At 35.3% G+C, this 14,486-nt stretch overlaps 3 protein-coding genes, 1 long non-coding RNA gene and 2 other non-coding genes across 7 annotated transcripts in view; 5 read left to right on the forward strand and 1 right to left on the reverse strand.

Annotated features, from left to right (window-relative positions):
- The first annotated feature begins 409 nt into the window (after positions 1-409).
- Positions 410-470, forward strand: mir4105 (microRNA 4105). The gene has a single exon (NR_034501.1). It is a non-coding gene; the product is annotated as a microRNA 4105 (primary transcript).
- Positions 471-543: 73 nt separating this feature from the next.
- On the forward strand, positions 544-587 carry mir4169 (microRNA 4169). Its single transcript, NR_034565.1, has one exon. It is a non-coding gene; the product is annotated as a microRNA 4169 (primary transcript).
- Positions 588-3,263: 2,676 nt separating this feature from the next.
- LOC100183175 (prostaglandin G/H synthase 2-like) lies at positions 3,264-8,645 on the forward strand. The gene is made up of 12 exons (XM_002123237.4): positions 3,264-3,556; positions 3,620-3,733; positions 4,195-4,338; positions 4,395-4,538; positions 4,611-4,789; positions 5,165-5,400; positions 5,628-5,719; positions 6,422-6,708; positions 6,760-6,907; positions 7,056-7,205; positions 7,451-7,548; positions 7,712-8,645. The coding sequence occupies exons 1-12, from the start codon at positions 3,490-3,492 to the stop codon at positions 7,922-7,924; spliced, it is 1,872 nt and encodes a 623-aa protein (XP_002123273.1). The 5' UTR covers positions 3,264-3,489; the 3' UTR covers positions 7,925-8,645.
- Positions 8,646-9,210: 565 nt separating this feature from the next.
- LOC100183924 lies at positions 9,211-10,130 on the forward strand. Its single transcript, XM_002129050.5, has 4 exons — positions 9,211-9,310; positions 9,383-9,576; positions 9,654-9,904; positions 9,956-10,130. The coding sequence occupies exons 2-4, from the start codon at positions 9,383-9,385 to the stop codon at positions 10,054-10,056; spliced, it is 546 nt and encodes a 181-aa protein (XP_002129086.1). The 5' UTR covers positions 9,211-9,310; the 3' UTR covers positions 10,057-10,130.
- Positions 10,131-11,958: 1,828 nt separating this feature from the next.
- The window catches only part of LOC100180811 (DCN1-like protein 1), a 9,899-nt gene continuing 7,371 nt past the window's right edge, over positions 11,959-14,486 (forward strand). The window contains exons 1-4 of the mRNA XM_002129273.5: positions 11,959-12,153; positions 12,575-12,791; positions 13,158-13,326; positions 13,655-13,785. Of these exons, the coding sequence (XP_002129309.2) occupies positions 12,151-12,153; positions 12,575-12,791; positions 13,158-13,326; positions 13,655-13,785 (520 nt within the window). The 5' untranslated portion in view covers positions 11,959-12,150. The remainder of the gene's footprint in view (positions 12,154-12,574; positions 12,792-13,157; positions 13,327-13,654; positions 13,786-14,486) is intronic.
- LOC113475246 lies at positions 13,137-13,737 on the reverse strand. 2 transcript variants are annotated; one of them, XR_003396990.1, is made up of 2 exons: positions 13,624-13,737; positions 13,137-13,362 (listed from the first exon to the last, which is right to left on the reverse strand). It is a non-coding gene; the product is annotated as an uncharacterized LOC113475246 (long non-coding RNA). The 2 variants fall into 2 exon arrangements; XR_003396991.1 differs by having other exon boundaries at positions 13,137-13,380; positions 13,624-13,709.

Genomic DNA, 14,486 nt, shown 5'->3' on the forward strand with positions numbered 1-14,486 from the left:
AGTAAGTCGTATTAATGATATTTTATATAGGTAATTATACATAACATATTTTAGCTGAAACGCAGAATTCGCCAAGTAATTAAACACAATTGTTAAAGAAGCTTGTATTGTATATAATATATACACTACAAGCTTCTTTACAATACAAGCTTCTTTAATAATACATCCAGCACGTATATTATACGATATCAGTTACAATAACATGCGGTCTACACAAGATAAGGATAATAATGGCAGCCGATCGGAAACACGAGACATTATAATTAAGGGTATTCTGTTACACTTTAACATTCTGTAATCAGCTAAGCTTTGTAAAACTGAAACACTTTTAGCATTTTATCAAGAATCAATAATTATAATGATGAGCACGAGGCTCGGTTAATTACTAGTAGTGGGTTTTTAAAGGTTAACAAAAAACGTGGGTCACTGTGTCCGGTTCCCAAGCCTGGAGCTGAGGTCCCGTTTTTTAAGGAGTAGGTTGATCCGCCTCCTTTAAAGGATCTTGGGGCGCAGTGCTACGCCCTTTAGATCTTGCTGTTTTAACCTCCGCTGTTTCACTGTGGGAAGTGAGCGCACGAGCGAAAAGGTTACAGAACAAAGATACTGCATAGGGGTACAAATGACATGTGAAAAATATGTGGCCGCTAGGTGCTCCCTTCGCTCAGGATCTGCTGTGATAGTAACGATCTTGTGGGGCTCGATCCTTGTGCAATTGTCTCCTTCTGCGCGTCTCTATTCTGTGTCTGGAATAAATTTTTCTTTTCGAATATCGCCGCATTCCGTTCTAGCCAACGTAAAAGTGACAACAGTAGTATTATGGCGAGTGTCTCTCGTTTCGGTCTATCTCTCAGATTTCGTGTGCCCGTATATCGAGATATACACATAATCTTGGGCGCGTATTTAGTATCGTGATTGTGGTCAGGCGTTGTATCGTATCGTTGCGCGTTGGGCTTTTTATACGAGCGCTCAGCGTTTTACCGATGTTATATCCGATTCCCTTCAGAAATGTAGTTAGGGCGTCGTCCGTTATTTTATTTTTCGCATATTGCCGTAGCCTATATGTGAATAGCCTTTCTGCCATCGTGCCTATATCTGTTATATCCTTTCCACCAACTGCGTTCTTTTTCGCGATTTGTTTTTTCGTAAGTCGCGTTGGTGTTCTAATCATTGCGTATCTAAGAATCCGTTTGTTTATTTCGCGTTTAATGGTTGGCGGTAGTAAGAACGTTTTTGCCACCACAGTAATTCGTGGCATAACAATCGCTTATAGGAGGATTGATCATCAACATTTTCGCTCGTTTAATCCAACTCGGCGCAACTGCCTTGTTTCACAAATTTGCGAAACGGTCAAACAGTTCGCCTAATTTGAACGAGCTCACATCAGTTAAACTAATGAAAAAGAGAAGTGAAGGCATGTTTGCCCACGGTCGCGTGACCGCAAGTCGGTCCCGTTTCACTGTTGTGGTCAAGTCGGTCCCGTTTTACTGTTGTGATCAAGTCGGTCCCGTTTTACTGCCACCCAGTATAAATTTATTACGAAATATAATAAGCAAGTACTACTAACAAACTTATGTTATGGTAATTTAATATTTAGCTAATGTAAAAAAAAGTTTGACGATTTTTTTATCTTTTTATTTATGTAGTTCTATTCTTTTCTAGTACTTATGGTCAAACAGGATGCATTACATACTTTTCTCATTCATTGTAAAATTACATGTTAAAATATTCTGTGTATAACAAACCAAATATTTGCCTCAGTTGATCAAGAAAAACAATGCTAAATGAAAACTGAACGCTTTGTTTTTGCTTTACAAAATAGAACAATACTAACAGAGCCAAGTGTAACAATGAAGTTATTTGTGTGTTTATTTCATTACAGGTAACTATCGGCACAGCATCAAGACGTCTGACGTGATCTGACATAGCGACGCCAACAGTACAGATGGTGGAAATGTACTTTAAAACGGTGCAAGATGCAGTAAGCAATATTTTGCTACAGAACGTTTTACGCGGTCAGTATTTAATAGATCTCGTATTGTTTTGTTCCTACCTACTGCGCATCTACAGTAGCGTCGCGGTGCATATTAACTGCGTTACTAACAGGTTCCTGATGAATAGCAGTTGTTTTTATCGAGCATTTAATTTATTTATTGTAACTAGTTTAATACGTAGTTACTCATTCGAGCTTTGCTCTCTTGTTGTTGTTTCAATTTTTTTTTCTTGCCCATTTTGTAACATTTAACAAAAAAATTATAAAACCGTATCCTTACGAATCCCATATACCGTTGTTAATTGTTTAAAACACGATTGGGATATTTGGATATTATGTGTTGGTGCTGCGTATTTCCACAACCTACGGTATGTCTATATTTTTGAGAAATTAGCGAAAATATTTGTACCTGGTTTCCAACTGTAAGAGATAGACACGCGCTTTAGCAAGAAACACTTTTGATGCCAACGGTGCTAATATCAGTGACGATAACTTTAAATTAAAATATTTTTTTTAAATTTAATCCACCTTTTTAAAAAACGCATTCGATGTAAACTGTCAATTCAAAACGAATTGTTAATTAGATAATAATTAAGCGGGTTTACATTAAAAAACCTTAAAATAATTAGTACATAAAGATTTTGATTTGGTTTCAGTCAACCGATTTAAGACTGAATGAGGTAATTGAGAAGATAGATATAGTAGGGTTGGGTAAGACGAAATACCCTCAGAACACAATATCTAAATATTTTGATCGTGTTTTAAACAACAATTACCAACGATCTATGGGAGTCTTGATAATACAGTTTTTATATACTTGAGAAGAAATGTGCATGAGTAACACCACAACTCCAATCGTGTTTGAATAATAAACCTTCAAGATAGCACAGGAACTTTTGCCTAACAATGAATGAATGGGTCGAATACAATTGGCTGATGTGTGGGCAGATTATAAACTATTAAGGTTTGGTGTGGGCGGATATTTCAATAAAGTGCGTGGTCCGTTAGTCCACGGAGAACCAACCATTGCAGTACAATAATGAATGCCACTTCATAAATATATTGATATGCAATACATGTTGCAACGTAATGGCCGGAACAAATTCAAAATTGTCCAGATTAAACTCCAGCGATAAACTAAAAAAATATGTTAGAAATGATAGTAGATTTGTAAGTTAAAAGAATTAAACTAGCTAAAATGGTAATTAAACACGTTTTTTTTTAATAATTGCAAAAATGAATGACTAATATTTAATGACAGATATTACTACGTGATAATGTACTGTTGCTTTAACCACACGGAGAGGCTTCCGTTTTGAAACGTTGTTGCTAACGCATACGTCAACTACGTCACGCATGGTAACCCAAGTGTGTCTAAATTTTCTGTGAACCGCGCGGACCATCGATCAATCGGTTCTGTGCATCCGTCCCTGTAAGAACGATGTTTAGTTCAGAACGATTTTAGTTATAGTTATCAATACATTTGTAGGCCAAGCAATATGAAATCGGTTTTGTTGCAAACAGCTGTTTTATTGGTTGGTTGTATTTTAGACAAATGCGAGAGCTGTAAGTAAAGTATATAGTTAATGCCTTCTCGCCATTAAGCTGACTTCCTGTTATTGTTTGCAGACGACCCATGTTGTGCATTCCCTTGCAAGCATAGCGCAATATGCACAACATTAAAGGATGATTACGAGTGTGATTGTACTGGTACCGGGTTTTATGGAAGAAACTGTGAATATGGTAAGTTGACTTAAAAGCTTCAATTATTGAACTGTGAAGTTGTCAGTTCGGTGCCCGGTTAGCGCGCTTGAGAAAGCTGTTAGCTGTTAATGCTAAGTAAATATACATACAGTCGAACCTAACTAAGCTACTTTATCAGTACCGGACAAAAGCTAGATATTGTTGGTTCAAGTTATATAGTATTGTCGGATAAGGTAGGATATCCTTAGCACATAATGTCCAAATATCCTGATCATGTCTTAAAAATTTGAATCCAGTTTTATAACTGTTTTAGTTCTTTGCCTACTACCAAATGGGACAAAATATAGAATAAAACGGTGTCACATCCTACCCCACCCTGCTATACTTGCCGTGCCAATATATAGTCAACTCAGCTTTGCGACGTTAAAATTTACTGGTTAAACTTACACGTATAATGTACAATTTAAGATATCTTCGAACATGCAACCCAAACATTACAGGTTACTTTTCTACCTACGTAACTGATCTCTTTCGCCCATCGCGGAGTACGTTGCATCATTACATGACGAATTATTCGCTACTATGGAAACTTGTCAACAATATTTCATGGTTGCAAAAGAAACTCATGGCAGTGGTTTTAAAAAGTAAGTCAACCATTTCGATTTTGTAGTAAATGTAATTGGAATATTTTTATTTCAAGTCAGAACGAACTATGTCTATGAACCGTCACCTTATGTAGGAATGGATTCTTACCCTACCTGGGATTCCTATATAAATAAAACCGTTTATGCCCGGACCTTACCACCGATACCACAAGACTGTCCAACACCAATGGGCACAAAAGGTATTTTTACATAAGATTTAACCCGTATAACTGCTTGAAACTATTGAGCCTCGTTTAATGTATTGTTTTTAGGTCCCAAAACTCTGCCGGACATTAAAGTTCTTCGATCACTGTTGTTTCAAAGAAATAAGTTTGAACCTTGTCCGATGCGGACAAACGTATTTTTCGCCTTTTTTGCACAACATTTCACCCACCAGTTCTTCAAAACCAACACGATAAAGGGAATGCCGTTTCAATGGGGCGAGCATTCGGTAAGTAAACAAAAAATCTTTATTTCGTTGCAAATACAGTAAGGTGTGGTAAAGTGAAACATTTTCCCAGTTTATTTTCTCGTTTAGTTGGCTGGTTAACATTGAGTATTTACATAATTATATAAACGTAGCCCGCGACTCTAAAGCAGCGTTGTTATTGCTGGTCAGGAAATATGGAATTTAGGCACTAAAAGTATCCTATCTCACTTACAGTTATACCTTTATTTGAATAAAACAAAAGAGAATAATTGGACTACAGTGGAGCAAACGCATATTTGACAGTTTATAATGCAAAACTTTTCGCGCAATCAAAACGAAAATCATTTTATAAAACTTTGGTTTAATGGCTTTAAACATTCATTTGCTTTTTAAAAGGTGGATCTGTCTCACGTTTATGGTCACACCATACAAAGACAGCATGAGCTTCGATCGCATATAGATGGAAAACTGAAAGTATTTGAAACAAACGGTGAAGTTTTTCCTCCTTTAACTGAATCCGCCAACGTAACTATGAGTGGGGAGAAACTTATGCGAGGAAGAAAGTTTGCGATAGGCCATCCCGGTTTCGGTGCTTTCCCGTCGTTCTTCGTAATAGCAACTCTCTGGTTGAGGTAACTCACCTTCTCATGTTTGTTAATATATGATACGTGAGATTGGAAATTTACATATTCTACTCCAAGGATAAGAATCTACGTATACACGCGGCAAATCATGAGATCTAGAATGTCGGGAGATATTGATTTTTCTAAATAAAAACAACAAACTATTTTTTGTTTTAACAGTTTGTTTCAACAATGAAACAACCTTTACGCACCCTGTATAAAAAGTTTTTGTTTAGAGAGCATAACAGAGTGTGCGACATATTAAAGGACTTGCACCCAGACTGGGATGACGAAAGACTTTTCCAAACTGCAAGGCTCATATTAACAGGTTGTAAAAGATAATAACTAGCAACATCGTGGCCTTATCAATATTATATTGTGTGCGCAATGGGGGTAATACTAATTTACGGGAATACGAAAATACGGGAACGACGGGAAAAACTGCAAACTAATTTACGGGAATACGGGAACTTACGGGAATGTGTTTTAAGCTTGTTTTAAGCCTACACCAGTTACGGGAAGGTAACGGGAATGTGTTTTATGCTTGTTTTAAGCAAATTACAGTTACGGAAAACCAACGGGAATGTGTTTTAGGCACATTACTGTTACGGGAAACCTACGGGAGGTTTGTAAATACTTAAAACAAGCACAAAACACATTCCCGTTGGTTTCCCGTAACTGTAATATGCTTAAAACAATTTTCCGTTACTTTCCCGTAACTGGTGTAGGCTTGAAACAAGCATAAAACACGTTCCCGTAAGTTTCCGTATTCCCGTAAATTAGTTTGCAGCTTTTCCCGTCTTTTCCGTATTCCCCGAAAATTAGTTTGCAGCTTTTCCCGTGTTTTCCGTATTTCCGTATTCCCGTAAATTAGTATTACCCCGCAATGGCTGTAGCCTATAATGTCCTTGATGTGATAGCTGGGACGATTGGTCGAATTTGGAAGCGTAACTGGTTCTTTTGCGATGTATCAAGAACAGTGTTGCATATATTTGCTTGCTATAGTTTTTACTTCCGTTGTGTTTTGCAGGGGAAACATTAAAAATAATTGTGGAAGATTATGTTCAGCACGTCAGCGGATTTCACTTCCAACTGAGTTACGATCCGGAAATTCTACACAAGTCAACATTCTCATACAATAATCAAATACATGCTGAATTCCACATACTTTACCACTGGCATATGCTTATGCCGGATTTTATAGAATTGGGCGAACATGTTTACCCGCTTAAAGAGTTGCTGTTTAACGTTGATCCAGTTGTGGAAATTGGGATGGAAACTGTGTTGAAACAGCTCAGCAATCAATTCGCTGGGAAAGTACGTCGACACAGCCACTTAAGCATACATCATATAAACATTAAGTTTTAGGTTGTTGGTGGAAGAAATCAGGGACCTGAATTGGTGGCTGTCGTCGAACTGGCTTTAAAACAAACAAGGCAGATGCGAATGTGTTCCTTCAATAAATACAGGGAAAGGTTTGGAATGAAACCATATACGTCATTTGAAGAACTCACAGGTTTTTTTATACAATATTTTAAACGACTTGTTCCCGTTGCATATTCTCATGTTTATACTATTTTTACAATTATATAACGGTGTAACCCTGCATAACACCGCATACCTTTGGTTCGTATACTCATCAAAAATGTATAATGTCTGACCAGGTGAAACAGAGGTTGCAGCTTTGTTACGGAATTTGTATTACGATATCGACGCGTTGGAACTTTTTGTCGGTTATTTTGTTGAGCACAGACGAAACAGACAAGTGCTCGGTGCAACTATGTTGGAGATGGGAGCTCCGTATTCCCTTAAAGGTTTATTTAAACATTTGATGTTACCGCTACATATAAGTAGGATGGGGGAAGACGGGACATCTTTATCACATAATATTCAAACATCCTAGTCGAGTTTTAAACAATTAACAGCGGTCTATAGGGGTCGTGAGGATACGGTCTATAATTCTTTAAATGTCTTTGTTTACTACTAATTGTGACGAGAAAATAGAAAAAAAAGGTGTACCACCTACCCCCACCCTACTTTAATTTAAATACAAAATCAGGGGTGTTTGGAAATCCAATCGGATCGCCAGCTTGGTGGAAACCAAGTACATTTGGTGGAGAAGTTGGATTCAACATCATAAAAACTACTAACTTAAAGGTAGGTCTTATGACCAGCAATGTGATGACCTTTTTAACATTAAGAAAGTTAACTTGGCATAATAATATTCTTAAAAACCGATTGTTCTTGTATTAAAATTAACACTACGTCGTATTTTATCTGTACTTGTTTGAGGATCACTTAATGTTGCAACTTTATTTAGAACTTTATATGCCGGAACGTAAAAGGATGTCCCGATATTTCATTTAAAGTCCCGCAAGATGTTCCTTATAACAGTGTGGAGGGTAAAAGCTCTTCTCCCAACACTGGGATTGCTGATGTGCTGATATCACTGACCCGCCCGCAGGTGGCGCAAAAGAGCCAAGTAAAAGAGTTAAAGAGAGAAGAAAAGACAAACGAGAAATCAGAGCTGTGATGTCACGGAATAGTTTCATACGATGATTTTGTATTAGGTAGTTGTAGTTTTAACATTGCTTATAGTGTTCGTGAAACTGTCCGCCGAAAAAAGTTTTTGTGGCCGCCCAATATGGTTGCGCAAGGCTATCACGAAAGAAACTCAAATTATCCTGTTTATTAAAGAATAATTTATTTGTTTATACCCATCTAATCAGTGATTCGTTCAGTCTAGATTACTTTGACACATTATACAACCCTTGTTACAAATTTTTAGTTGTCCCTTTAACTTTATTGTTTCTACCCAACTTTCTATTTGAACAGTTATAGAAGGATGGTGGAAGATGGGACATCTCTTTATTCTATTTTCTCGTTCCAGTTGGTAGTAAACAAACAAACAGTCAGAGAATTACAAAACTGCATGTTCACGACTTTCATAGACTGTTGTTAAATGTCTAAAACACGATCAGGTTATTTGAATATTATGTGCTAAAGGTGTCCCGTCTTTCCCCACCCTACTATATAGTATGAATAATAACTGTAAAATGAGAAACATATAGTCTACTCTCAACATTGTGTGTATTGCCCGTTCTTTCTTTTAATAACGGTTTTAAAGTTCTCGCCTCATGCTTTCGTCACAATCCACACTTTATCGACTGGAAAACATTTTGTAACTCAAACTCCTGAGACAATCTTGTTACAGCCGTTATTTAAGTTTGTGCATTTAATAAATCTATCAAAGCTTATTTACTTTTACATTATAAATGCATTAAAAACATTTGTTTAAATATATCATTTATTTCGTTTCACCGAATAGTCCAAAATGTAGCAGACAGTTTTCGAACCAAGCGTATGCACTTTATATGTATCGGCGTACCTTGTTTAATTGAGTAAATAATGTGGTTCTTTTGCTGTAATGTGGTTCTTTTTGCTTTATTTATGGTTAGAGCATGGTTGATGAGAGTATTCTCATCAGCTATGGTTGCAGCTAATAAGGTACCTCCAAGTGTGATAAACAACATTTAAACAAAGATAATAAAGAAAATTGTCAAGCGAGATTCGTAATAAGTTACGGATGCTATATGTCTCTTGAATTACTAATGATTGGCAACTGTGTGAGAAACCAACTCTTTTGACCTGTCACTGGAAACAATGAGTTCATTAGGAATTGGAAAACAAATAACGACAGATGTCATATCGACGCTTCCAAACTGTATTATAAAATATTAAGCCGTCCCGGCAGTTTTGACAATAATTTTCAATGCTAGGAACTTGCCTATTGTTTAAAGGATCTCAGACAAACTATACAGAAAAGATATAACCAATAACAATCATTTACAAAACGCTTATTAAAAGCTATAAAAATAGCAACTGAATGTGGAGATCGGGAGATTAATGTTGTATCACGGTAGGTTAACGTGCGGGTTTATGTTGAACTTAACAAAAGAACGAGAGTAGTTTATAACAATATTTCTTTTAGATGAAAAGCCTTACCCTAACCTTCGCATTGATCGGTACGTTATGTCTACTTGTTGGGACAGCAGAGTCTCAGAACGATTCAAAGCTGACAGAATCACCTATAACAGTAACACCAAGACCCAATAAGACGGTACAAGCTACAACAGCACCAAGAACTACGACAATACAACCTACAACTGCACCAGGAACGATAAAGTGAGTCAACTTGCAGTCAGACCACATTTTTTCCTTAGTAAAATTTACATTGTTAATTTTAAATATCTCTTTTTTAGGCCTGTAACCCTTAATCTTACTATCGCTAAACCAAGTCTTTACTGGGGTCGCAACTGGCTCTATAACCATTGGTATAATGGCTTGCACCATTGGGGCCATCGTTGGGGGCACTTCTGGGGTCACTGGACTCACTGGAGACCGTGGAGTCACTGGGGTGGACATGGATGGTGGCACCATCGGCACCCACTGTGGTGCCATCGACATCGACTGTTGGCAACTAGAGATGAAGTCAAGGACGAAGTTGAAACTGGTAAGAAGTAATTGTATAAGAAGTTATTTTTGTTTATGCTCGTATTTATAGATATAAATGATGCTGATAATGTCGATATGCCAGTACCTGAGATGTCTGATTACGATGACAGTTATCCCAGACGATCCAATGACGATGACAGGAACGAATAACATCAACCCGATAACGACTTTTCAGTAAAATTTAAACAAGTTAATTAAATTAAAATAAAAATCAACAAATCAAACTTTGTGTCCATTAATCGCACCGAATTTAACATATTTAACGTTTTTGGATATAGTAGGGTGGGGGAAGATGGGACACTTTGTCAGACGAGACTTTTTTTAATTTTCTTTTTACGGACCCCCATTTAATGATAATCAGGAAAATAAGGTTACAGAATTGTTCGACAGTATTATCACGACTTTATAAAACGCTCGTCAAAGCTGATTACTGTTTTTAAATATTAAAAAATATATGTAAAATAGAAACAGTATACTTTGAACAGGTAAAAAAATTGAAACAGTAAGGTGCTATTTTTTAATGCTCGCTAAATCATAGTAAAGCCAATGATTTTTTTAGTTTGCGTGAGCAAACGATTAAACTAGTTTCAAAGCTTCATAAAACAACCTTGAATATTCCGTACAGTTTATTTTTGTCTCATAAAACTAGTTTTAGTTTTGTAAAAAAAACATACAGTATGTAATTGTAACCAACAAAACGGGTTTTAATCGCCATTTGTGATCGTGTCGCAATATAGGTAACAGGTATTCATAAACGTATTTTATTATCCACTAAGGCATGTCAAACTAATTCACTGGTTTGGTTAAACTCATTTGTATATAGCAAAACATTCAACTCCTGCAGAATGCGTTAAATTTTACACTGTAATTATTAACCGAATCATCGTACAAAAAAGTTTGTTTTCGTGACCTTGGACAAGCTTTAATCACGCTGCAATTAGGTAACGGTAGAAGTTAATCTTAGTCATAACACGGTTTTTATTTATAGGAGTGGGGAAGATGGGACACTTCGTCAGATGAGACCCTTTTTTAATTTTTTTAGGCCCCTATTAAATGACAATAAAAAAATAACAGTTTTATGACGACTTTATAAACCGCACGTGAAGTCGATTACTGTTGTTAAGTATTAACAACGTATATAATGCACTCTACCTACTGCTACACGATCACAAATGGCGACTGAAAACCGCTGTGTGGGTTCCTGGTTTATATTTTATTGAGTTTAGTCTACCGGTATATTAACAAGGTAGCTTAATGTTATAGTAATTGTTTTAACACGTGCTCATTAGAGATTTTCTGTCTTTATACCCATTTAAAGTCAACATGCATTTGCCATACTTGATCACCGCTCTCTTGTTGTTTACAGCGATATTATATTTTGGTAGCACTGAGTCTATGACGTCACTTTTCTATCAAAACTAAGGTCTGACAGAATTAAGTGTAGCACCAGTTGTTTGTTTATTCTGTAAATTTTACTGAAGGTAGATAAATATAAAGATATGTAGTTGCTAGTGATGAATTCTTTGCCTACGTTATCTGGTAACCCTAAACGTAATATACATAACTACTATATAACCCATAACCCTCAACCCAAAGACCCCTGTCCCCTACTAACTTACCGTATAAGTTATTAATAAGAACTCCTATAATATAATAGTCGGCAACTTTCCACTAGCCTTATCTGTACCAGAGAATTCTTCACTTGTGTTGATATGTGATATACTGGCATATATTATGTTTTCAATGAAACAACAAGTTGTTATAGAAAATATATTTCCCCTTATTTCTTAGTCTTTTAATTTTAAAACACATTGCAACAATATCTCAGTATGGCTAATGTGTTTCTTAACTCAAAGTTATTGTATTCCTATTTTGGCATTTGTTTTTATGACATGTACTGTAGTACTGATATAGCAAATTCACTAAGGTAGACTTAACTTTACAAGTAACATGCTATATGCATTACCTATCGAAGAATTGAAAATCTGTAAAAATGAGCATGGAAAGCTAGAACATATAACAACAATCATTTTCGATCATCATATATATATATTATATGATAATATTGCACATATATAAATATTTAGTATTTTACAGGTTTTCTCGGTGTTTAACCAAATTGAAAACCAATAGTCTATCAATTTGATTTATTTGGTTAAAATCTCCAGTTTTGTAAATGTTGCCAAGACAATATTTCACTTTAGTAAACTGACTGGTTGACATCATCGGTTGTTGTCACAAAACATGGTTGGTTTTATTTTGCAAATTTTTATTTATTATAAGATGTATCTAACATATAACATTCATTTTTGTTGAAATAAAAGGATAGGCAGTTCAAATCTAATTTTAACATTAAGTATCACATTTTTTGTAACTGTGTAATCATGTCACATTTTTTGTAACTGTGTAAACAATAGTGTATTATATATAAACGAAATCAACGCATGAATCGCCACTATGACATACCAAAGCATTATGAGTGTTTGATGAAAATCTTACATAAACATCGACTTTATTACTTCAAGGTTAGAATAACAACCATACGCCAGTGGTAAACAATTTATTTATATTCAACATTCGTTTATAAGCGCTTACTGCTTATCATTTATATCATAAATGACTAATTTACCAGTTTAAAATATTACCAAGTTATTTATTTCTTTAAAAGCACAAGCTCAAGTCATCGCAGCGGGAAAAAGTTCGACAGTTTATTTCACTGACGAATCTGAGTGAAAAATCTGCAATCTCATGTTTAGCGAAGCATGACTGGAGATTGGACATTGCTTCTGACAGTTTTTTCAGTGAACCAGAATCATATGTCGTGAGTGATAGAAGATCACATGTTGAAAGGAGGAAACTGGAAGCGTTATTTAATGCATTAAAAGGTGATAAAACTACAGGGGATTGTTTATAACATTCACATCTTTTTTTAATATTTTTAGTTTTTATTGATTTTATGTTTCCTTAATAATTTAAACGGATTTTTTGAGTTTCTCGAAAAAGATGAACATATAAAATAACATCAGTTGTTCTAAAACTACAATTCATTTATGAGTTGTTGAAATTTTATGCTTGCTCTGTTTTGGCATTCTCATTTTAATATGTTTGTAATACTGTTTATGGCTTTTAATTATGCAATTAAAATTGATAATACATGCCTATTTGGTTGCTTGATAAGTTGGGTGGGTCTTATTAATAGTACAACCTCTGGTATGTGAAGCTAGTATTGATAACTTAATCTACATTCACAGACCCATTAGATCCGGATAAAGTTGGTGTGGAGGGAATTTCAAAGTTTTGTGAAGAGTTACAGGTAGAACCAACTAGTCGCATTGTTCTGATAATTGCATGGAAGTTCCGTGCAGCTACACAATGTGAGTTCACCAAAAAGGAATTCTTTGAAGGAATGATGGAGCTTGGGTGAGTGTTTTGGTAAAACGAACATAACCTGTTTGTCTGTTTCGATATATATTTCTGTTTTTGAGTAAAGTTTGTTAGTTATAAAAGTAAAACATTGTTTGGTTTAAAGGCATTAACTGGATTCACATTCTAAAACAAAGTACAACAAAAGTTTATTTGAAGATGCAATGATCCGCCTAAGCTTACATGGCTATGGCTAGTTAGTTATATTTACCATTGTGTGTATAGGTTTGTAAACTATATAATGCAAGTCCAGTACTAAAGTTATATTATTATATGTGTAAAAATTTTTGAAACCTTCCCCAAATTTCCAAAATGTTGATTGAAGGTGCGATGACCTGTCAAAGCTCAGGATAAAACTTCCAGTTCTTGCAAATGAAATTACAGATAAAAACAAGTTTCGTGACTTCTATCAATTTACTTTTAACTTTGCTAAAAATCCAGGACAAAAAGGGTTAGGTAAGCAAATCTAGATCTAATGGTATACCTGCATATCGATATGTAAAGCAGTAAATGTGAACTATTGTGTTTTCAAAAGCAATTTTTAAATTATTTTAAAGAATACCTTTAAAAAAAGTCCTATTTAAACCATTTTTTTCCTAACTAGGTTGCTGTTATATGCTTTGTTCACCTAGCTTCTGTTTCTAATTACTTAAGTTACTCTTAAATGTAAGTTGATCTGGTATTCAATAACAAATAATTTTAAGTTCATCCAATTTTACAAAGGCATATCTATCGTATTAGGATGAAATAATTTTTAACTTGTTAAATATTTATGTGTATTATTTATTGCCAAGGCATCTTACAAGGAAAATTACAATTAACTTACAATGAAAATAAATTAACACTTTCGGCGCCAATCTACGTATATATACGTTTAAGTAACAATGGTTCGCGGTGCCATCACACGTATATATACATTTTACCATTTTTTCATTGTTACGAGTGCCGCGTTGCATTTAAACTAATAGTAAACCACGTATATATACGTACGCTCGATCTAGGCTGCAATGAGACTAAATGCGAACGTCTGCTTTGAGATTACGTTATTTTCGCCCAATTAGCTTGTGACTCTGCGATCAGCTGTTTCTGACGATTTCAAGTATATTTTACGCAATATTACTAGTTTACAATGTTTCACTGCTGCCACTGCTGGAATA

This window comes from Ciona intestinalis, unplaced genomic scaffold (assembly GCF_000224145.3).
Source record: "Ciona intestinalis unplaced genomic scaffold, KH HT000171.2, whole genome shotgun sequence".
NCBI classification, from domain to species: Eukaryota; Metazoa; Chordata; class Ascidiacea; order Phlebobranchia; family Cionidae; genus Ciona; species Ciona intestinalis.